We start from the raw sequence: 25,614 nt of genomic DNA on the forward strand, positions 1-25,614 counted from the left end.
TGTAGATGCTCGGACTCTCGGAAAGATTCGGCGACGTTTCGATCCCATAGTCCGCGGTCTATTTCCTACCGTTTCACATTTTTATTTCTTTCTTATTGTTGAGGAGGATTAAAATTTATCCTATTATCAAAAATTAAATTCTCATTTGAAAAATATTGTCCGAAGTGGTCTAGACAGGGAGATCTAGACCCATTTAGAAAATAATCATCCGAGAGGCGATAGATAGTACTAGAATTTATATCGAATCAAAAACGGGAATAAGAATTGTAAAAGTGAAAAATACTCTTATTTGATTTTAAAAGCGAGCATAACAGGACATCGGAAAAATCGAGTCTAACGAATTATAGCACGAAACATTAAGTAGAAAGTTTTTTTTCAAGTGTAAGGCGTGTCGAAAGATTGGAACAAACGCGACAATTTAATTTAAAATTGTTTTTTTTAATTACTATTTTTTGTACAATTAAATTCCGAAAATTCAGAAGTTAAAAATTATCTCAGACAGAGAATTTGCAACGTTTTCGGGTCTTTCGGGTCTTTTTCTCGCCAGATCCGATTAAACAAAGCAAGACAGTTTAAAAACAAAAAACACAAAATTGTTTTAGAATCAGCGAGCCAAGGCGCAAAATTTCTTTTATTTTTTGTAAGAATTTGGTCAAATAATTCAATAAAATTAATTATTTTTATATTTTACCAAAATTAACAGTGTCCGCGTTTCCTTCATACCTGCTCCTTATTATTAAAGTTGTTCGAACCGACGCGTGGCGGCGTTCAGGCCAGGTCGGCGAGAGCATTTCGTTATAATATGTTCAAGCTTCTAATATAACCTTTCAGTTTATATTGCAATACGGCAATTTTTCCTTCTCATTTCTTCCCGCGAACAAATTTTATTCTCCATAAGAACTAACCTATACTTTTATTAAGAACAATAAACTGATAGTCAATCGCATTCCAATAAAATTGCAACCGGATTCTACCGTACAAGTTCGTTTTTTTATGATTGATTTTTATTTGAATAAATAGGGATGGACTGGTCAAGTACTTTCAACACGTATTTAAATATAATTTGTACCGATCTAAAATCAACGTCGAATATTATGAATAATTCCAAGGGATCCTGAAAGTCTGAGAAGAATCAATTTTCTTTCAAGTCTCTGCCATCATAGAGTAAGGAATTACTATACCTTTGATGTGATTTTTTTTGTATTTAAATGCTTAGAACAATTTCATAATATTAAAACTCGGAATTACTAATCAAACACTTGTCCTTCGATTGATATCATAAATTTTAATGCTGGACGTAACTTAGATGGAAATTTGTTCCAATGATTTTTTTTTGACACTCTAAAAAATAAGTACTTTTCTTTTTTAATGTAATGTTTTTTCATGATTTGTGAATTTTTTTTCGCATTTTTGTGTCGAAATTATTTATCGTTGGTCTAACAAATAGTTTTTTTATGCAATTTTTTTCACATTTTATAGAATATACCTAGATGAAAAATTAGAGCCGTATTAGAGCCGTCTATGTAAAAAATTATCGTTTCGACCGCGTTCTAAAAATGTGGTCAATTTCGTAAAAATAGGAATTTAAAAAAGGGTGCTATTCAACCGGATCTTCGTTTGGAGTGAAAAATTTTTTTTTCCCCAAAAGTAGAAGGTTTATTTAGAAAAATGCCGCTTCATTTGAACCTTATAGAGTTTGTATGAAAAAATCATGGAAATGGCTAAAAAAAAGTTTTTTTAACAATTTCAAGAAGTTTTACAGCGGTACAAAATTCACCAATGGACTTTAATTTTGAGGGATCGTCTTGTTTTATAACCTACTTTTTGGAAAAAAAATTGACAGCCAAATCACTGACCCAAGCGCGCAGGCTGCGTTCGAAAAGTAATCGATCTGCCCATATATATAGTGTGCATGTGTAATTTAAATAACATGAGAAATTCCAATAGCAAAGCCTGACCTCTAAATATTCTTCGACAGGCCCCTTCTTTTGCACAGTTTCATTTTTATGTGCAAACTAAAGATTTTTATATATAAGTCGTGATCCACAATTGATATACAGGGTGAATCATTTAACGTGACCACTTCGAATAATTCCTAAAATAAGCGTTGCATGAAAAAAATGTTCAGACAAAAGTTGCACGTTTTCAAGGGGCACATTATGTGGTACATTTGTTGTTTTGATAGGTTGAGACGTTTCGAAGATTTGAAGGTCAAATTTGTTTTTTTAAGTGGAATGCTATATTTTTTATAACAAAATATGGTAGAGGATGGAATTCTGAGTAAAAAAGTATAGACCTACATTAGCCCTAAACCTAATAGTTAACAAGTTATTTCACTACATTCTTTCCATTATTGGTAATGGAGTCACCTATGTAAAGACGGGAAATCATGATGGTATTGACAATAGGATTATCTGAATAATGTAATTCATGTTTTTTTGCAGAAAATTTATTTTAACAACTGTTCGAAGTGGTGGCCATTAACCTCGACACATTTAAATTGGGAGAGGTGCAGAAATCCCTTGGCCTGCTGGTTCGCCGGATTTAACACCGCTTGATTTCTTCCTATGGGGAGCTATAAAGGATTGTGTTTACCGTGATGTTCCTACAACGCCGGCGAATATGCGAGAATGAATTACAAGAGCCTGCGCCGCTATCACACCAGAAACTATTCGAAGATCAGCAGAATCATTAGTTCTACGTCGAACATTTTTTCAGATAATCCATCATGGTTTCATTCTTAAAGTTTCGGTGACCTGATATTTTTATAACGCCATTAACAAGATAAATGTTCAACGAATACGTATATGATTTAATTTTTATTTTCCAGCATTTACGATCCCTTAAATTTGATTGAAAAATCACGATCCATTTACTGCCACTACGATGTCCAATTTTTAATACTTATTTTCTTGCTTAAATGTTCGGTAACCTTCCCTCAATTTTTTTTACCGTAATTTTCGAACATTTTTCTATGCTGTGTAAAAAAATCAGATTTTTCTGCAGATTTCTAAATAGTGGCCATGATCTCATTAATATGGCTGAACTCTTCAGCTAATTATTTGAAAGCGATTAAGATTCAAACATTTATTGACCGATCATTCGGTACATTTTCCAATATCACAAAATAGGTTCAACACTATTTTTCTCATAATCATTGAAGATCTATGCAAAGGTATCTCCACAAAGCACAATATGGGAGCCCAATTACTAAAAGTGAATATCAAGATGAACTGAACGTCATCAAGAGACTCGGTAGAGTCTCGGGACAAGTACATTGGCAGCCCTGTCGTCTGCTGCTGGCCTGAGGCTCTCGCCGAGTATACTTTCTCTGAATAAAACGATTCGCGGTGGTGGGGGTAAAACTGGCATGCCATTTTCTGAAATTGCAAAGCTCAGGAAATGTTTTGTAAAGCAAAAATTGGTTTAGAGACTAATGTTAAAAATCCCTTTCGAATAAGCCCGAAACCAACACGATCAGTAGCATAATTGCTGAGAAAAACTTTGCACAGGCTCAAGATTATGCAAAAATGACTAACACATCGCCGATTCGATGTATACGTATACTCGTTCGACATAGTTAGTAGTAGTAAAGTTGTTGCCTCGAAGCATTCTGATTGGCTCACCGATCTCGGCTCACTCCAGCTGACCGACCGCGCTTAGCTCCCTGACGCATAATATCAAGAGACTCGGTAGAGTCTCGGGACAAGTACATTGACAGCCCTGTCGTCTGCTGGCCCGAGGCTCTCGCCGAGACTGTATTATCTCTGAATAAAACGATTCGTGGTAGTGGGGGTAAAATCGATATGTTATTTTGTAGAATAATGAAACTCAGGAGTCATTCCGCTACTTGAAAATTGAAGTTCGAGCCAATTAATAAATTCTCTTTCGATTACGCCCAAAATCAGCATGATCGGTGGCGTAATTACTGAGAAAAAACTTTGCACGGGCTTAAGATTATGCAAAAGTACCAACATATTTACGGAGTTGACGCATCTGTATATGGGTTTAGACCGATGCATACAAGGGACTCTTGATGCCCATAACAACAAATCACCGGTGAGAATCTATCCGTCTCGACCAATCGCCGATGAAAGAATTTCTCGTGGTCCTCAATATTTTCTTGTATACCGTCTGTTATCGTCTGTCAGGCCCGCTATACACGGTCAATAATATTGAACAGTAATATTTCACAATAAGTTTGTATGGTGTGTAGTGCGCCATAAATTTAAGATAGCTCAAACTTCTGTTCAATGATTGCGCAATGTTTCAATACTACATCTACACGTTCAATAATATTGTGCAATTACCTATATTGCGCAATACCCGTGTGTAGCAGGCCTAATAATGTAGGTTATATATACGAGTTCCCTTTGATAGCTGTGTGGTAACGAACCGGCCGGGGTTTGACGTTACGAAGTGCGGGACAAATGTAACAAACGTTCGCATAATTAGTGAATAATCTAGAGTCGCGGTAGCGACTCTGAGACAAGTACATTTATGTATGACGAGTCGCTTCCAGAGAGTCTTTACCGGAGCGAGAGTGTTTTTCAGCTGTTTTCGATAACACTCAAAATTTATTTCTTTAATAACTGAATAATTACAGTATTCCAAAGAATCCTGCAAGATGACGTATTTTTTATTTTTTTTTATCTTTCGATCGCGACCTCTACGAACTCTGTAGCTTAACGCATTGAAAAGATATTAATTATTTATTTTTTAATTTCATCAAAAAATGTTGCATTTTTTCGCACACATTTTTGATGTTTATTTGTTTTTTCTTTAGTGACAAATCTGGTGCCATAATACATTTTATATATCTATATATTTTTTTCTGGTGTCATAATACAAATTGTATACCTATATATTTCCATGAATCTGTTCATGCTTCAAAAATTTGGAAAGTGACAGTTCCCCGTTGTATTCAAAATTTAAGCTGTCAATTTCACGAAATGTTATCGAATCATTCAGAGATTAAAGGATACCACATGTTCGTTTTACCAAGAAATCTGAGTCACGTATTGTGGCCGAATCTTTTTTTTAATGTTCTTTTAGTCGGTGTGATGCTATCGTTTAATGTTCTTTTAGTAGGTATGATGCTATCGAGTAAATCGTTGGATTGGGCTTTTTTTTACTCGTGTTTATCGTTGATGATAAGCATTGGAGTGAATTTAAGTGAAGAATGCGCCAAATGTACATTCGTACATTCTTTATTTTTTGTATGAGCAAAACTTGCAGGAAAAAAATAATTACGCGCGTCATCGTACGAGGTTAGAATGATGTGTCGGTGCATACGCAGTAGAGAAACGATCTCGACCCCTTTTCACCAAGGGCACAAGCAAAATCCATCTCTCGTAGGTGGCTTGATAGTTTTCGATTTCTAGGTCGACGGCTCCATGGTTTTCGATGTCTAGATAGATTTCTCCCAGGTTTTCGAAGTCTAGGTCGACAGCTCCATGGTTTTCGATGTCTAGATAGATTTCTCCCAGATTTTCGAAGTCTAGGTATATTTCTCCATGGTTTTCGATGTCTAAGTATATTTCTCCACGATTCTCAATGTCTAGGTCGACGGCTCCAAGAATTTCGATGTCTAGGTCGATGGGTCCGTAGTTTCCGATGTCTAGGTATATTTCCTCATGGTTTTCGATGTCCAGGTATATTTGTCCATAGTCTTCGATGTCTACGTATATTTCTCCATAGTTTTCGATGTCTAGGTATATTTCTTCATGGTTTTCGATGTCTAGGTATGATTCATGATAGTCGTTGCCATTCACATCGACGGCTTCATAGATTTCGACCCTAGGTATATTTCTTAACGGCTTTTGATGTCTAGGTCGACAGCTCTATGGTTTTCGATGTCTAGGTCGAAGGCTCCATGGTTTTTTATGTCTAGGTCGACGGTTCCATGGTTTTTGATGTCCAGATCGACGGCTCCATAGTTTTCGATATCTAGGTCGACGACTGCAAGGTTTTCGAGATTTAAGTCGGCGCCTCCATAGTTTTCGATGTCCAGATATATTTCTTCATGGTTTTCAATGTCTAGGTATATTTTTTTCCACTGTTTCCGTTATCCAGGTCGTCGGCGCTATAGTTTTTAATGTCTAGGTATACTTCTCCATGTTTTTCGATGCCTAGGCATATTTCTCCATGGTTTTTCATGTCCAGGTATAGTTCTCCATAGTTTTCGCTATCCCGGTCGACAGTTCCATAATTTTCCATGTCTAGCTATGTTTCTCTACGGTTTGCGATGTCTAGGTTGATGGATCCATGGTTTTCAAAGTTTGGGTCGATAGCTCTATAGTTTTCGATGTCCAGGTCGACGGCTCCACAGTTTTTGATGTCTAGGTATTTTCCCCGTAGCTTTCGATGTCGAGGTCGATGACTCAATGGTTTGCGATGTCTGGATATATTTCATCATGGTTATCGATATCCTGATCGAAGACTCCATGGTCTTCAATAACAGGGGAGATTTCAAGAACCCAGAATATCGTGAATAAATATCACCGGACACTGATAAACATGAAACTGTCAATCTAGATACTGGAACCTAATGAAACATGATACGAGATGAAAAAGATAATGAAACATGGAAACGTCCTCTCAAACATCGAAAAACAATGACAATAACAGTGTTAACATGGTAATCATTGAGAGATTGTTCTCGACCCCATAAACTACAGCGACCTAAATATCGAAAACTATGGAGCCGTTGACCTCGCCATCGAAAGCCGTAGAGAAATATACCTAGACATCAAAAACTCTTGAGAAATATACCTGGACATCGAAAACTATGGAGCCATCCCCCTGTACTCCTGTTTATTCTTATTGAACTGCTTCAAGATTGGTGGGCTTGAAGACGCTGTTGCAATAAAAGTAGCGCTGCAGCGCTACAAGAAAACTATTCACACGCTTAATCGCACGGAATGCACCCTAGTTCGGAATAAATTTTCAAATAAAATGTATTGTGTATGATATAAATATTGAATCCAAACGGAAATGTGTAAAATTGAATTGAATATTATAGATGGGTATATTTGTTGAATATATATATTTTTACAATAATTCAATTTAACACATTACATTTTTGATTCTTTATTCAATTCTCATGGAAAACATTTTATTTAATAACAAATGAAGAATTTATATTCGTCTACGATATTTGTTTGATTATATACTCAGATTTCAATTCCCTACACATTCCATTTTCGTTTCATTTGTTATATCATATGGAAAACATTTTATTCAATAATTCACGAGAAATTGGTTTTTAAATATCCTTTTACATTTTAAAGGAGATTTAAATAAATAAATAAATCCATGCCTCTGCATCTTTGTCATGGCGACAATTTTCATCAGCTCTCCAAAATTGAATATTATCAGATTTGTAGATGATCATTATCATTTTCATTATGCTATTTTATCAAAAATTGGATAGATTCCATTGAAAAATATAAATAAAATAACCCAAGATAGGAGTGACGAATAAGATCAAGGACTACAAAAATATCTACCGAAGAAGCAAACCCATTGTATGGAAAAACACTAAGAAAGTTTAATTCTAGTCAAGGGCTCGACGCATTGAGAAAATTTCTGGTGGTCTGAAAAAAAAATGATGATAGAGATCTTGCGATTGTAATTGCATACGTACAAGCTGGTGACAATGGTTTTGAAATTCTCAGACTTTTGGATACTTCTATAAAAAAATGTTAATAATGCCTGTGCTGTGTGTTCTGCCGTGTAGTTTATGGTTGTCAAGTAAGCAGAAAAATGTTCATTATTGACTTGAATTTAAAGAGAACTTTTAAAAGTCTTACGACTATTGGATGGAATCAAATCATTTGAAATGTCATTTATGATTAAAAGATTTTCTGATAAACGTTTTTCCAAAGTAAAACAGTAATTGCATGTTTTCGATTGCAGAATCTTGTAACAATACGAGCCGCTACCGCGTCCCTTGATCCCCAGTGCTGATAAATGTGGAAGAGGCTTGTCGCAGCTTCACTATTTCTCATTCGTCATTTATTCATGGTATGCTATCGAGTCAGAGCAATGTCAGATGGTTCCGCTTGGTGGTATTTTTCATTTCACACAGAAGTTTTGGAGACTTTGTCGTAACGAACCAAGCTCATGGATTCCCAAAGTATTAGAACTTGTTACGTACACTTTATACTCGCTTTTCTTGTGGAAGGTCATTCCTCGGTCATTCGAGCTTTACTCGACGGACAGGGAATTATTTCTTGTATTTTCCTCGAGTTGACATATTATTTTCACACCACCGTTCATTTCGTCCTCGACACCGCGAAATCTTGGGTTTTTGAAAATTCAGCCATAGCAAAACTAATGCGTGTTTTTTTTTTCGTTTCCGGTCTTGCAGAGTCTTGTTTCGCGGTACAATAATAGGAAGGGACCCGGAAATTTGCCTGGTTCAAAAGCAAAACAGGCAAACGAACCGGCAAACATTTTGTTAATCCGAAAGAAGGAGTGATAAAAACGTTGTATTCATCATTTTTAATCATTACCTTTTGATAAAACATCCTAAAACAGAATATAAACTGCACAACTGATAAACTCGTTTAGCGTCATGTTCAATTTTAATTAAAATTCTACAGTCAATTGATTTCTGAAGTAATATTCAAGTTTCAATTCGATTTTTTGATGTCGATAGATTTTGCAGTGGAAAGGGTGCACAATTTCCTAATAATACTTTTAACTTCAAACCGATACGGAGTGATTTTCTACGATCGCAATATTGGTACATCTGTTCGGAAGAACAAAATCAATTGGTCAACATGGTTTTACAAAGTCTCGGGTGCCTCATGGAAATATTCCAAGCTTTTGGACCTCATAATAAAAATTCTCATCGCTTGTCCAGATTGTGTGAAATCTCAACTGATTCATACCAAGACATTCCTTGAGCCAGGGGCTTCAAATATATAAGTGGATACTGACAATGAGATTCATGGGTCACTTGTGAGAATCGAAAAATCCGAAATATTGTCTGAAACCTTGTTTATCAGAACTTTCGAAAAACACGAGAAACATTCTAGATTTAGGTCAACAAAATTTTGCTCAACGACCATTTTTCGCAATTTTCACCTATTTTCACGGTATTTTGGAATTCGGCTTCAGCATGTCAAAATAAATATATAGAGAGAGATGGGTGTAGGTGAATATATAAACTGCTTTATTGGGTGATCAGATGTTTCAATTTTATGATCATTATTTCAATTTTTCAATGTATCCCATAAAATTTCAGATTTCGAGTACACAAAAAGTCGTCAAATAAACCTGCAACACAGCACGAATGCTGTAAAAAAACTAGAGACAAGTACATTTATGCCCTCTGGGAAGTCATCTGTAAAATCATGGAAATCAATGGTCGTAAGACTTTAAATCCAAGAAACAAAACGTTGTTAAATAAATGCAGAAGTTGCCGAGTACATCGCACTACGAACAAAAGAATTACAAAAGAAGAAAAATAGGACACAACAAATTACAACCACAAAGAATACAAAGACAAAACATTACAAAAACAAATTGCGACTAAAATAAATTAAGATCATAAAAATTTTAAATAAATTACCCACGGAAAAAAATTATATACCAAAAAATTGAAACAAAAAAAATTTGGCCGTTGTACTTGGCGTTTTACTCGACTTTCGAATTTGTGAGTATAAGATACAGGTAAATTAGATAATATTAGCTAGAAAAAAAACGCCAAGTACAACGGCCAAATTTTTTTTGTTTCAATTTTTTGGTATATAATTTTTTTCCGTGGGTAATTTATTTAAAATTTTTATGATCTTAATTTATTTTAGTCGCAATTTGTTTTTGTAATGTTTTGTCTTTGTATTCTTTGTGGTTGTAATTTGTTGTGTCCTATTTTTCTTCTTTTGTAATTCTTTTGTTCGTAGTGCGATGTACTCGGCAACTTCTGCATTTATTTAACAACGTTTTGTTTCTTGGATTTAAAGTCTTACGACCATTGATTTCCATGATTTTACAGATGACTTCCCAGAGGGCATAAATGTACTTGTCTCTAGTTTTTTTACAGTATATATAAGGCAAATCAGTTTATCAAAAATAGGTCTGGAAGTTGTAAGGAAGAATGTTCGTTAACCTATAACGTCAAATTTTCTTTTTCCGATCTGAAATATTATGGTTGGTAATTAATAAAACAAAAACACACTCAACTGTTAGTGTATAATGTGAGAAACTCCAATCGAATAAATGTATTCTAATTTATTTCTTGTGTCATCATTATTTTTGAATATTCCCATATTTTGCTTCCTATTGAGTTTGGCTCTGCTCTTTCCGATCCTTTTTTTGACTCCATCGGTTGGCAGCGGATGAATACATATTATTAATTGGTTGCCTAATATGTGTCCTATGATTTTCTACTATTTCTTCATGCTGATTGTGGTAACGTGATTCAAGAGGTTTCCAACTATGATCATCAATCGCACATTTTGTACATCAGATTCTCAAAACAGTTTCTGGTCTTGATATAAGTGTAGTTATTCTTTTTCCATTTGGTCTGTCGAGTAATAAATTTTGAAACTTGATCCAAAAAGTCTTTGGATGCTTTTTTTGCTGATAATATGAAAAGATGAATCTTCGGAATACGGTAGGCAAACACAAATTTTGACAACAATACTTATAAAAATGATGTGTATGATGAGTATTCCTATTCTGCAAACTGCAAATGTGAAATTATTGGTGAAAACATTCATTACGATAAGTCTACAGTTGCTCAGTATTGGATGCGATTAAGTATAATGCCTGCCAATATGATGGGAACCTACAGAATTTCTGAATGTTATGTGCGCTATGTCATTTTAATGTAACATCATGACTTCTAACAACTTTTCACTATAATACTATAAATTTGGATCATTGAAATACAGCAAAAATCTGCAAACTATAAAATTTATATACTGTGCCATTCATTTTACTTTTTGACTCTCACTGTAACATAAATAGGAAGTGAAAAATTCATTACAAAAGTCTTCAGTTGATCATTTATGGATGGGTTTGAAATTACTGTCTTCCAAACTAATTGCGCAGATACATTGAATCGCAGCAGATACCTGCGAACTTTGAAATTTCTGTGGATAAGTATATGTGCTAGTATCACCCCCTATCTTTGATTATGGTAATATGTAATGGAACTTCGTTCAGCGAGTTTTAAAGTGTTTCTTTCCAAATAGTATTGAAGTTTGTATTACTGCGGTATGGAGCGAATACCTTCAAACTTTCATATTTTTGTGTCACAGCATGTGTGCCAATCATTTGAATTTTTTACTCCAACCGGAACATGTAATCTCAAAAATTCATCACGAACGTCTTCAGCTTTTCTAAATTCCTAAATTTTCCTTTTTCTATACTATTCTGAGTTTTTAAATTTCTAAATGCATTTTTAAATTCTCCTGAAATTGTTTTTCTCTAAAACCAATGCAGGTACCTTAAACGTCTTTGAATTCTGTTGCTCTGTTGAATTAAGTACGCTCAGTTTTTTTTGGTTCTTTGAGTTCTGACATAATAAATGTTTCCGGTTGCCTTTTTTCTGCAACTATCAAACTGTAGATAAATGGATCTCAGCGGCCACTTGCAAACTTTGGAAACATATTTCATCGGGGGCACGTTTTGGATAACACGAAAATGTTAGAAAATGTTGGATTCAGAATGCAAAAACGACATTTAAAAATGGCCAATTCTCTTGGATTTGTTGTGACTTGAATTTGATCTATCTTTCCTCTTTTCCTTTCTTTTTTCTAACGTTATAAGCCGAAAATCATATCTCGGCCCGCAACACGCATTGCTCCATGCTCTTGAGTTTCTAATGGACAAAACATATTAGAAAACAAGGGCAAAAATCACCAAAGTCCAAAAATAAACCTCTATCGAAATATTTTCAGTACAATTTTGACGAAAAATAGGTTTTTTTTTTCGTGGAAACCAACGTTATAAGCCGAAAATCATATCTCGGACCGCAACCCGCTTTGCACTGTGCTGATATGGGTTCCCAATAAGCATAACATATTAGAGTACAAGGAAAAAAATCGCCAAAGTCCACGAACAGACTTGTGACGAAATATTTCCAGTACAATTTTGACGAAAAATAGATGTTTTTTCGTGGAAACCAATGTTATAAGCCGAAAATCATATCTCGGCCTCCAACCCGCTTGCCACCGTGCTCTTGGGTTTCTAATTGACCAAACATATTAGAATACATAGAAAAAAATTGCCAAAGTCCAAGGACAGACCTGTGACAAAATATATCCAGTATAATTTTGACGAAAAATAGGTCTTTTTTCGTGAAAACCAACGTTATAAGCCGTAAATCATAAATAATTCATAGAAGTTTAAACTAAAATCCTATAGTCAACTGAACATAAATAAGGAACTTTTGAGAAAAAATACGTGATATCAAACCATAAACTTCCCCTAGGAAAAAAACAGTTGGCACAAATACATTGTTGGTCCCTCGTATGCTGATAAATCCATCCATAAAAAAAAACTGAAAATTTTTTTTTTTTAATATGTCAAAAAAATTATTTTATAAAAAAAAATACAGAACATTTCGAAAAAAATTTCACAAATCTTGAAAAAACATCATCTTTAAAAAAAATAATCTGTATCTATTTTTTAAAGTGTCAAAAGAATCAAATAACAAGTAAAAAATAAAAAACCGAAAAATCGCGCTTGAAATAATTTTGGAAACCGATGCCTCATTCTTCTTATTTTATTCGAACAGCTAATTCAAAAAAAACTTCCATCTAATTTACGTGCAGCATTAAAATTTATTATATCAATTGAAAAAAGTTACCATTTGAGTTAAGTGCAGCATTAAAATTTATGACCCTAGGAAAAAAAAAGGTTGGGACAAGTACATTGATGGTCCCTCGTTTGCTAATAAATCCATCCATAAAAAAACTTTAAAAAAAATTTTCTTTAAAAATTGTCAAAACAATTATTTTATAAAAAAAAAATACAGTACAATTCGAAAAAAAATTCACAAATCTAGAAAAAACATTATGTTTAAAAAAAAAATATTCTGTATCTATTTTTTAAAGTTCAAAAAAATCAAATAATAAGTAAAAAATAAAAAACCGAAAAATCGCGTTTGAAATCATTATGCAAACCGATGCCTCATCCTTCTTATTTGATTCGAACAGCTAAATCAATTGAAAAAAATTCCATCTAATTTACGTGCAGCATTAAAATTTATTATATCAATTCGAGGCCAAGTATTTTCTAATGAATTGAAAAAAGTTACCACTTGAGTTACGTACAGCACTAAAATTTATGATATCAATCAGTGGACAAGTATTTTATTAGTAACTCCAAATTTTGACATTATTAAAATGTTTTGTTTATGATATCAATCGAAGGACAAGTAATTTATGAGTAACTCCAAATTTCAATATTATGGAATTGTTCTGAGAAGCTTTTAAATCCAAAAAAATCACATGCAAGCTAGCCATTTCTTACTCTATGGTGGCAGAGACTTATAAGAAAATCGATTCTCTTCAGACTTTCAGGAGCTTCTGATATTATTCACGATATTCGACGTCGATGGATCGATACAAATTATGTTTAAATATGAGTTAAAAGTACTTGTCCGGCCCATCACTATTCATTCAAATAAAAATCAATCATAAAAAACGAAATTGTATGGCAGAATCCGGTTCAAAATTTATTGAAATGCGATTTATTACTAGTTAAATGTTCTTAATAATAGTATAGGTTAGTTATGCCGAATAAAATTCGTTCGCTGGAAGAAGTGAGAAGTAAAAATTGCTGTCATTGCAATACAAACTGGGGAATTGTTTTGGAAGCTTGAACATATTTAATGTGCAAAATGTTTTTTATTTATCGATGCACAATAACATTCCTTGTATATTACAGGACAGTTCGTTTCCATTCTTATTAAATTAGTGCAATTAAGGGAAAATTACTTGAAGATAACTGTCTAAATTCCCTCTGCATGAATATTTGTGCTCCATCAGTTCTAGAAAAGCCCTGATTTTTATTTGAATAAACAATTTTAATGGAAAGTGATGGGCCGGACAAGTACTTTTAACTCATATTTAAACATAATTTCTATCGATCCATCAACGTCGAATATTGTGAATAATATCAGAAGCTCCTGAAAGTCTGAAGAGAATCGATTTTCTTATAAGTCTCTGCCACCATAGAGTAAGAAATGGCTAGCTTGCTTGCATGTGATTTTTTTGGATTTAAAAGCTTCTAAGAACAATTCCATAATGTTGAAATTTAGAGTTACTCATAAATTACTTGTCCTTCGATTGATATCATAAATTTTAATGCTGCACGTAACTCAAATGGTAACTTTTTTCAATTGATATAATAAATTTTAATGCTGCACGTAAATTAGATGGAAGTTTTTTTTGAATTAGCTGTTCGAATAAAATAAGAAGAATGAGGCATCGGTTTCCAAAATTATTTCAAGCGCGATTTTTCGGTTTTTTATTTTTTACTTGTTATTTGATTCTTTTGACACTTTAAAAAATAGATACAGATTAGTTTTTTTTAAAGATAATGTTTTTTTTAGATTTGTGAAATTTTTTTCGAAATGTTCTGTATTTTTTTTTTATAAAATAATTTTATTGACATATTAAAAAAAAAAAATTTTCAGTTTTTTTTTATGGATGGATTTATCAGCATACGAGGGATCAACAATGTACTTGTCTCAACCTTTTTTTTCCTAGGGGAAGTTTATGGTTTATCTATATGTACAGTGTACAACAATCTGAACGTTTTCGATAGTGTGAGCGAACGAGTAGCGACAGCGATTTAAATAATAACATTTTGGGGAAATAGTGCATGATGTGAGAATTCGATTAGATGTTCTAATATGATTATAAAATGAACTACGTGAGTTTTGTGAAAACAGTGCGGATTATTTTACTCCCATGTCAATCGCTCGCGAGTGTTTGTTGATATATAAGATATCGGGTGTTGGAAAATTTTTCCTCGTATAAACTCTTGACTCTACGGACATTTGTGACATAATTTTTTCGCAATTCTTATTGTTCTGTTTCCTTTGAACTTTCAACCGAAGTTATTGCGAGAAAAAAACGTTCGTTCATATTATAACCTCAAACTTTTTTCCAACCAGAAAATTGTAGTGCAATTATATCAAAGAAAATATACGCGTAATTGGTTATGTGTAAATGAATTCAAATAAATTTTTTAAAAGGGTGGGGTTCCATATGTCGAATAACTGAATTGTAGAACGGTCGATATTTCGAAATTTTAAAAATTGTGATATCAGTTTGAAGAAAAATAAGTTATTCGAAATTCTTATTTCCGATCAACTATTCAGCAGATTGCGCGTTCAATCAAAAATTCCTTCTTTGAATTCATATTTACCCGAAAATATATATTTCGATAGTTTTCATTTCGAATGCAATTTTAACAGACCATCCGAATGTAAAAAGTTCATATTTTCGAATTCAAAATGGACAGTAATTGTTTTACAGACAGACCAGAATATAGAGTAGCAAAAAATCGAAAGTGAATTTTTCGAGCCTATAAAACTTGGATATGCAGAATAGCGATGGCTCGAAAAGGCGAAAGTCAAAATGGCGATGTTTAAAATTGGAGATCACCGGTCTGAGTAAATGAGTGAGTGAGACGCGTGTATTTGGAGCTCCACTGCATTTCTTTATTTTGATCGGTCGACTTTCTAACGTTTCGCTATTTTGACTGTTCGACTTTTTGGTGTTTCAGTATTTCAATCTCAGTAATATTTGGTCTTTCGTTATTGTATTTTCAAAATTGTTAATTTTCACAGTATCGTTGACTGTAGTAATTTATGAATCGAAAGAGTGATAGTCGAATTTTCGAAAAATCGATATTTTATTCATCATCCTATGGGCGATTGGTACATTCTATTTTCGATGTAAACGTGCTTCGAACCTTGCAGTTTCTGCTTTATTTATTTTCGGCATTCAAAGCTCTAGTTGAATCTATCTGTCTCCATATTATTATTCAAAGTTTATAAACTCGAGATTTTAGCTGCTCGAAATTTTAGTCATTCCAACATGTGATCCCCACCCTTTTTAAAATTTTCCTCAAGTAAAGGTGTTTAATTCAATGTATTGTTGTCATATTTTTTTTCATTTAATTTGACTGTGCCATTTGGTTCCTTTTTTCCACCTCCTTAGATTATAGTGCATCCTTCTATTCATTCTCTAGAAAATATGTATGTTGGGTATTTTTATTTTCTTACATTGATTTCATCTAAATTATTTATAAATTTATAACGAAAAGTCGTTATGCGATTCTTTTGTTTATACACACGAGTTTTAAAAACGTATTTGGGCCAAGTAAATGCATAGATATTCACTTGAATTGTTACATGGAGAATTTGTGAATTTATCTCAATAAGTCATTGGGTGCCTAATATTTGTGATATCAAAATTTGTATCTTCAAAATGTAATGGACACCTCTAAAGTTTGACAATGTGATGAACCGACATGAATATTGAGTATTTCCATGCCATGTTGCTGATTGGCATTATGGGTTGAAAAATTCGTGTCTGTAAGTCTACGTCTGATCATTTTTGAATGCGATCAAATGTTAGGTCTGCGTATAACCATGGAGACATACGAAATTACACCATTTTTCTTGCTTCAACATATAGCATATCTCTTACTGTTTTATTGAATGTAACGTAGTATCAATGTTTGTATTAATGGTATGCAGCGAGTACCTATAAACTTTGATATTTCTGTGAAGCGGCAGGTGTGCCAATCTTTTCACTTTTTGGTTTCAACTGTAATATATGAATGAAGAAATTTATTACTAGAGTCTTCAGCTTCTTAATAAATTTCTGAATAGGTCTACAATTACTGTCTTTGAAAACCAATGCACAGATACATCAAACAATTTTGAGTTCTGTTTGCTTTTAATAGTGCGCGGTATTTATTACTTTTAGCATTGACATAATTAATTTAATAAATCTGTGGTACTTTTTTCTGTTTGTATCAAAATGTAGTTGAATGAACCACAGCAGGTACTTGCAAACTTTAAAACTCCTGTGTATTCACATGTGCGCCAAGTATTATAACTTTCTATTTTTGATTATAGAATATGGGTATATATAAATAATAAAAATTATAGAAGAATTATAGAATATGGATATGGATTATAAATGATAAATAATAAAAAATAATGAAAAATTCTATAAAAAGTCAACAGTGGCCCATTTGTGAATGGCATAAGAATTTATGTTTCGAAAATGCATGTGTTAAAAAATGAACAAATCTGTTGGTCTTGACGCACTTCATACTTTTCTTTTCTTCGGTTGGACCTTACGGTGGGTACATGCAGAGTTAAAAAATTTTGTACATCAACATGTGTGCAGCAACTTTCTATCACTGGATATAGTAAAAAGAATGCTTCAAAAAGTCATTGGAAGCCCATTATTCAATAAAATAAAAATTTCTAGCTTCTAAATCCAATTTATGAGGGATTCAGATCTACCTCATAACGGATTATATCAAAATACTATTAAAAGGTACTCTATGTGAATTTTTTTCAGTTTTTAACTTCATAATTTTAGAAAATACTTTTTTTTCAAATAGATATATCTCAAAAACTTGAAGTGACTGAAAAAAAATGTTTTCACATAAAAGTTGTAATTTAGTTTTGGAAACAAACAAATTGGAAAACTCTCCAATTTTTTCAGCCAGAAATAAATGGCTGTTTCTGAATAAAAAAATAATTCCCTCCTCTTTCGATAAAAAATCATCGTTACCAGAACGTAGAAATTATTTCGAGTGGTCCGCTCGAAAGCTAATACGAAACTACAACTTTTATGTGCAAACATTTTTTTTTCAGTCACTGCGAGTTTCCGAGATATATTTATTTGAAAAAAAAACGGTATTTTCTGGAATTATGAATTTAAAAATCTGAAAAAATTCACATGGAGTGCCTTTTAATAGTACTTTGATATAACCCGTTATGAGGTAGATCTGAGATGGTTGAAAAACAATTGGCCGGTTCGACAGAGAATCCCTCGTATATAATATCTGAAAATGGCCAATTCCGTTGGACTTGGTGATTTTTATGTTTTTTTTTCTATGTCTCTTTTTCTTTCAAATTTTGAGGAAAATCAACGAAAACATTCGTTTTATTAAAAAGCTTTCATATCTTTTTTATTCGCAATGATTTCATCCAAAAAATTCAAAACAAAGTTATTTAAAAATATGGCGGAAAAATTCTCCCATGATACGAAATATTCATAAACCTTATGGAAAATGATTTTGATCTCACAAAGTTGTAAAAACATTCGAAATAGTTGAAAAATTAAGGGAATCATTTCAAACGTTCAGAAAATAATAAACCGTTATAAATTGCACAAAACTTGACGAAAATCATTCAAGAATTTTTTTTTCAACATTACATAAAAACATTCAAAAACTTTTAAAAACGTTATTGGGAAATATTTTGTATCGTTTAGAACTACCACAGAAAAAAGATTTAATACCAAACCATAAAAATTCCCTCTCGGGAAAAAATTCCGACAAGTAAATTGGTGATCGCCCGTTTTCGCATTAAACCTCAAAAAATATAACCAAAAATTTTCAAACCTCGCAATGAAAATGATTTCAAACCGTAGAAGAATATCAAATATATTACAGTCCCACAGCATTAGTGAATACTATTATCCACCGATTATAGAGAGCATGTTGCTTGATGCTATCTTCGCTTCCGTTAGGCATTTCTGTTCCGCTTCGGCTCTTTGTGTCGTCCAGCTGTTTATTGGTTAAGTAAGGAAAGGTCGGTCATGTAGGAGGACTCGTCATTAGTGGATAATATTATCCACGAATGCTGTTAAATAGTGGATAATATTATCCGCTAATATACAGATTATGCGGTATTTTTATCGCTAATAAGAGTATTGCAGAGAACTTCAAACATTCGACACACAAAACAAACATCCATGGTTTAGATTGTAGACTATAATTATTTGTCTCCATGCGGCTTCTCATTTAATATTTAATAAGGAATGAAAAAAACATTATTTACGAAAATTTCATTCATTCCAGCATGTATGACAGAAGATTCCTTCATAAATCAACCAAATTCTACATTCCACACTTTGTTGATTTTGGTTCTTGAGCTCATCAATATCTAATTACACGAAATAAAAAAGACTTTTTTACTATTACGATTTTATTGAAAATGTTGAAACTCTTGCCTACTATAATAGCTAATATTTTTTCTTAATTTTGCAAAAAAAAAAAAATAGGGAAGAAACTACAAGAATATATCGATGTGACGAGCACTTTTATCTCGTATGTAAACATTTTTTCAAAGATTGCTTCAATCGAATTTTCAATTTTCTGATCGCAGAGTATAGAGTTGTCATTTTTATTCTTTGAACTTATAGCGTGATTGTAGTTAACTCAGCTTAATTTAACCCGAAAAACAAGATTGCTGAACTTTTGAGAAAAAACACATGATATAAAATCCCAAAAGTTCCCCTAGGGAAAAAAAGGTTGGGACAAGTACATTGATGGTCCCTTGTTTTCTAATTATATCACGAAAAGTTTTAAAAAAATTCCATAAAAAAAATTATAAAACCAAATGTAAATAATTTCAACAGAGCAATTAAAAAAAAAATTCACACCGATACCTCATTCTTTTTATCCTATTCTAAAAGCTTAATCAATTGACAAAAAATCCCATCTCAGTTATGTGTAGCATTAAAATTTATGATATCGATTCGAGGCCAAGTATTTAAGGGTAATTTGGAATATTTATTCTTATGGGGGAACCATCAGGAATTTGAGAGAGTTCTAATGAATCAAAAAAGTTACTATTTGAGTTACGTATAGCCCTAAAATTTATGATATCAATCGGAGGACAAGCGTTTTATTAGCAATTCCGAGTTTGAATGAAATTGTTCTACGGAGCGTTTAAATAAAAAAAAAAAATCACATCAAAGGTATTGCTACTCTATGGTGGCAGAGATTTAGAAGATAATCGATTCCCCTCAGACTTTTAGGATCCCCTGGTGTTATTGACAATATTCGACGTCGATATTGGATCGGTACAAATTATGTTTAAATATGTGTTAAAAGTACTTGTCTGGCCCATCACTTTTCATTTATTTTTCATTCAAATAAAAATCAGGGCCCTTCTAAGACTGACGGATCATAAGTATGCATACAGAGGGTATTGAGAAAGTTATTTTCAAGTAATTTATACTTAATTGCGGTCAATTAATAACAAATACAAATGAATTCTCCTGTAATACATAAGGGATATTACTGTGCTTCGATAAATGAAAAACATTTTGCACAATAAATATGTTTAAACTTCTAGAATGACCCCCCAGTTTATATTACAGTGACGGTAATGTTTACTTCTCATTTCTTCCAACGAAATAATTCTATTCGGTATAAGAACTAACCTATACTTCTATTGAAAACATTAAACAGATAGTAAATCGCATTTCAGTAACTTTTCAACCGGATTCTGCAGTACAATTTCGTTATTTTATTATAGATTTTTATTTGAATGAAAAATTTAAATGAAAAGTGATGGGCCGGACAAGTACTTTTAACACATATTTAAACATAATTTGTACCGATCCAATATCGACGTCGAATATTGTCAATAACACCGGGGGATCCTAAAAGTCTGAGGGGAATCGATTATCTTCTAAATCTCTGCCACCATAGAGTAGCAATACCTTTGATGTGATTTTTTTTTTATTTAAACGCTCCGTAGAACAATTTCATTCAAACTCGGAATTGCTAATAAAACGCTTGTCCTCCGATTGATATCATAAATTTTAGGGCTATACGAAACTCAAATAGTAACTTTTTTGATTCATTAGAACTCTCTCAAGTTCCTGATGGTTCCCCCATAAGAATACATATTCCAAATTACCCTTAAATACTTGGCCTCGAATCGATATCATAAATTTTAATGCTACACATAACTGAGATTGAATTTATTGTCAATTGATTAAGCTTTTAGAATAAGATAAAAAGAATGAGGTATCGGTGTAAATGTTTTTTTTTAATTGTTTTATTGAAATTATTTACACTTGGTTTTATAAATTTTTTTGTGGAATTTTTTTTACACTTTTCGTAATATAAACAAGAAACAAGGGACCATCAATGTACTTGTCCCAACCTTTTTCTCCCTAAAGGTATTCTCATCTATCAATAAATTCGATGAGATTCAAAACGACGTGAAATTGAGAAATGGCAGATATTTCTCGTAAAAATACTGATAAAGGAAAGCCTTTGAAATTCTTTTCAATTTTGATTAGCTTTTTCGAATGATCGACGTACTCAATTAAAAAAAAAAATTCTATAACCCAACTTCTATATGAAGCTAAAACTTGGTCTTATCAATATTTCATCTGATTCTTCCCCCGATCACCCAATTAATTTCATTATAATTTTGAAACGAATGAAATCTCTTTTAATTTACCTTTCGCTGAGCTGATCAAAACGAGCGAAAAGTTCGTTGAGTATTTTGACAAGTTCACTGGCGCTGTAAGTTGATGAGATTGCCGTAAATCCAACAATATCTGCGTAAAGTATGGATACATTCTCATGTCTTGACATGTAAATTTTTTTGAATTGAGTATCGAGCGAAGCGCCAAGATCCTCTCTCATTTTGACTGCCACATGTTGAGGTAAAACGCTGAGCAGCAAACGCTCCTGTTCGGCACTTTGTTCCTCAATAATGAGCTGAACTTCGAGGCTCTGACGTGTTTCGAGAAAAGCTCGACGCTGCTGGAACTCAGCGAGGGAATAACTTGAGGCTCCGAGGGCAGCTGCACATGCTGATAGCGAAACCGTTATTATCTGCCAATCAATTATAATTCAACTGTACTCATGATTTCGAAATTCATTAAAATAGATACCGACTCATTGCCGTTTGATTAATCCGAAATTCATCGGTTCAAATGTGCTGTTTGATTTAATTAATATTTTTGGATCTATCAAATTTGTGTTATGAATAGAATTCAACTATAAGCAAAAAAAAACTATAAATCAAAGTGTAAAGAATGTTTTCCCTTCCATGAAATCAATCACTGACAGCTAACATTTGTTTTCTCACAACAGAGCAGCACACATATTCCGACAAAAATGATTATTCAAGCACAAGTACAACACGTCGATGAAAACAGAATTTTTTTTCAGGAAAACGTACTGTATCAAAGATGTATAACGATCAAGTGATCTGAATAAAACTTTAATTAAATTAATTAAATTTATTATTATTATATATAATATAATACATATAAACAATATAATATAATATAATAATTATAATAATTAATTATTAATTTAATTAATTAAAATTAAAAAAAAAAAAACACGAAAATAAATCGTCAATCGTGTACTGGTGGCATGAAATAATACTACAAAAAGCTTTCTGTCATATAGCTGGGCGTTTTCTATGAAATAATATAAATATGAGTTTTAAGTTCTTCTTTTCCAATGCTTCATTATTTTCTTCTCGTTACACAATGTTCTGCCAGATTATTTCCAAGCTTTTTTCAGCTAGATTCTCTATTTTAAACTACCATTCACCGGAATTCACTCGAGCGTAACTAATGACCGTGTACACGTGTCGGGGATGAGAGTTGGCTGGACGTAATTCGCCTCCGTCACCACTTCGTGACTTTCGTTGTGTTCTCTTAATCCCCTCAACTGATTTTCGATTTCAGTTACGCTCTGTGCTATTTTCCTTTCTATAATTCAACAAAAAATCATAACTTTATGAGTATAAAGAAAGAAAAAAATGTAATGACTGTGAAGTTTATTGGACTCAGGGGGTACCAATAACGGTCTCAGATGATTTCTAATTTTCATTTCAATCACTGAACCCTCATTCGATTGATTAATCCATTAATTAATTTGAAAATTCAAACACTCTGTTGAATTTTACGTGAAAGACTTCGAACTCACCAGAACTTCGATGGGCGTTTGTGTCGGAATTTTAGCGAGGCCGACAACTGCAACGATGTAAGTTGTCGCTGTGCCAAATGCTAAAAAGGCGCAGTGGAGTAGTCTCAGAGGTAGGGTTGCAAAGAGCAAATACAGCAACAGAAGCAGCCATCCAAGACCATCTCTAGGCACAACTTCAGTTGATTTGAAGAATAACTGAACAAGAAGTTGTCCAGTAGATATGTGCCAGGCTAAATGTGGAATTGCCGACCATAGAGCGTCCCTTGCTCGGGTCCCGCTCTCAGCAAGCGCTAGAAGGGCCAAATTCAAACCCAAAAATACAGCTGTTATGCCACGAGCCGGTAACTCAGGTTCCGGTGATGCCAACGTGTAAATGTCAAACAATATTGCTGACAAAAGAAAACAGTGGAGTCCACCACGTCTCTGTTGTAACGAGCTTGCCCTGTAGAGCTTTTCTAGCTTGGAGCTGGAAAAACTGGTCTTCAAGAGATTAGAGGGGCGCCCGGATTTGAGGTAGGACTCCTCGTTAGGTGGTATCGGACGTTGAGACATGATCACTTCCCTACTATACTTTCGTCACTATTGCACGTGATTTATGTACTCGCAAATTTAATTGTACGTTCTTTCCACCATTCGATACTCCGAGTTGTTTTTCTGAAATTATATAATAGCACTAGATTGTCCCTATACCAGGGCCAATTTTTTTCCACCACTTTTTCCCTTGACACTTCATTCTTTTAAAAAGGCAGTTGACATTTGGCGTCACACCATGGATCTCTTGACTTTTGTGTCAACACACTCGGCGTCGCACTCCCGAAAGGAAAATCTCCAGGCACTTGTTCCCTGGTTTACACTATTATTCGGCTAGAACTTCGATCGGTGTTTATCAAAAGATCGATAATTTCGGATCCCAAGGTTCACTATTACCAATTAAGTTGTAGTAATAAATTCTCGGGATTTATGTGGTGTGTTCCATTTTAGTCTCAAAAGACGCACCTTTCAATTTCTTGTACAGGACTGTTGGTCCTTGAATTATTGAGAAAACTCGTTCTCTCATTGTTGACAGCATCAGTCTGACTTTGAAGAATTGCAATTGAAAACTAATGAGGAAGATTCAAACAGAATCAGAGGGGGATTACACTATTCAGCGTACCAGAAAGCCTGTAAATGGGTACCCGGCACATTCTAATTCACTCATGAAACTGACTCGACTTTGGAGTTGTTTGATTTTGCTTGATTCTTCTTGCAAAATAAGTCCGGGTGTTCACTTTCAACAATAAGAATCTTCAAGTTACTCTAAACTCCCGAATGCGTTGTTGTGTTTCCGAAATAATTTTGCTCGGGGGTAGCTGCTGTTAATCGATCAGCGACAATGGATGTGGTAATTTTCAGACTGGGCACGAATATTCCGTTAATTAGTCAAATTTTTATTTCGTTGTTTGCTGTTTGTTCTGGTGTGTGAATCACGTCCAGTACAGGTGTGTCGGTGTCACTTGAAGTTGCGAGAGGGAACGGGCCGTGGATGATGTTGGATGTGCACCGCCCGCGTGCGGGGGACTGGCCGGGTTACTACCAGCACTTCTGGCCTTCTTCGTAGCTTCGTTGCGTTCTCACCAAGCGCATTGCCCGAGCATTGTCGCCGTTTTTTTCCAACTCCCCCTCTACCTCGTTCACATCCTCTACAAGTTTTCACTTCCATCGACTGCCTCACCAAACCGTCCTCTTCATTGCTCTTATCCTCTCAGTTCCTCTCTGCGCAGTTCCTGGTTTATCTTCGTTCAGCTCCTCGGAACGTGCGCAGTGAGAACCATGGTGACCCACCCCGCGGATGGGTCGATAGAGAACAACCGCTGATTCAACCCTGGTGTGTTCAACCCCATACTCTCAATCATTTTTCACTTTTCCCTCCCTTTTCCGTATCCCCCCCCCCTGACCCTACTCCGGCATCCTCCTATTTCTCTTTCTCTCTTTTTTTATAATATCTAGCTCTCTCGTGATTTAACCATAGCTTATTACTCTCTTCGGAAACGTCGGCACCCGAAGGACACGGGGATGAAAAACAGGCCTTTCTGGTTTTACTTTTTAATAGGAAAAGATTAACGTATATCAATGAACTACACATAACAGCCTTGAAATGAAGAATCGAAAATTTTAACCTTTTCCAAATGCGTAATCATCGTAAATCAGGTTCATAGAATGATTGAAGTGGGTTTTCTTCATGAATTTTTGGCAGATATTTCTAAGTTCGAATCCAATGGGACATTTTTTTTCGCGTAACTCCAACAGAAATCGTTAGTACATAGAAAAAAAGTAATTTTCCCAGAATTTTAGAGTTAAAAAAAAAATATTTTAGATAGTGCTCAAGCCACATTTCGATATTTTTCTGATTGTTCTCAAAAATCGCAAATCGAACATTCTTCTTTTGCTCTCTTAGCAGAAAGCGTTAGTGTTCGATGGAATTATGAATCGTATAAAATTTTGTTACTCTCAAAAAAGTTTAATGGCTGCCCCGCATAATAATTATTTTTTCTGTATATTAAGCTACCCTTACGGGAAAAAAGGTTGGGACAAGTACATTGATGGTCCCTTGTTTCCTGACCATATCATGAAAAATGTAATGAAAAATCCATAAAA

At 33.8% G+C, this 25,614-nt stretch overlaps 1 protein-coding gene across 3 annotated transcripts in view; it reads right to left on the reverse strand.

The window, feature by feature from the left end:
* Window positions 1-24,632, reverse strand: part of Ac3 (Adenylate cyclase 3) — a 146,562-nt gene extending 121,930 nt beyond the window's left edge. For all 3 annotated transcript variants that reach the window (XM_043432098.1, XM_043432097.1, XM_043432100.1), the window contains exons 1-2: window positions 22,981-24,632; window positions 21,491-21,870 (exon numbers count right to left, since the gene is read on the reverse strand). In XM_043432098.1, coding sequence (XP_043288033.1) covers window positions 21,491-21,870; window positions 22,981-23,532 — 932 coding nt within the window. In that variant the 5' untranslated portion in view covers window positions 23,533-24,632. The remainder of the gene's footprint in view (window positions 1-21,490; window positions 21,871-22,980) is intronic.
* Window positions 24,633-25,614: the final 982 nt, after the last annotated feature.

This window comes from Venturia canescens, chromosome 11 (assembly GCF_019457755.1).
Source record: "Venturia canescens isolate UGA chromosome 11, ASM1945775v1, whole genome shotgun sequence".
In the NCBI taxonomy this organism is placed as follows: Eukaryota; Metazoa; Arthropoda; class Insecta; order Hymenoptera; family Ichneumonidae; genus Venturia; species Venturia canescens.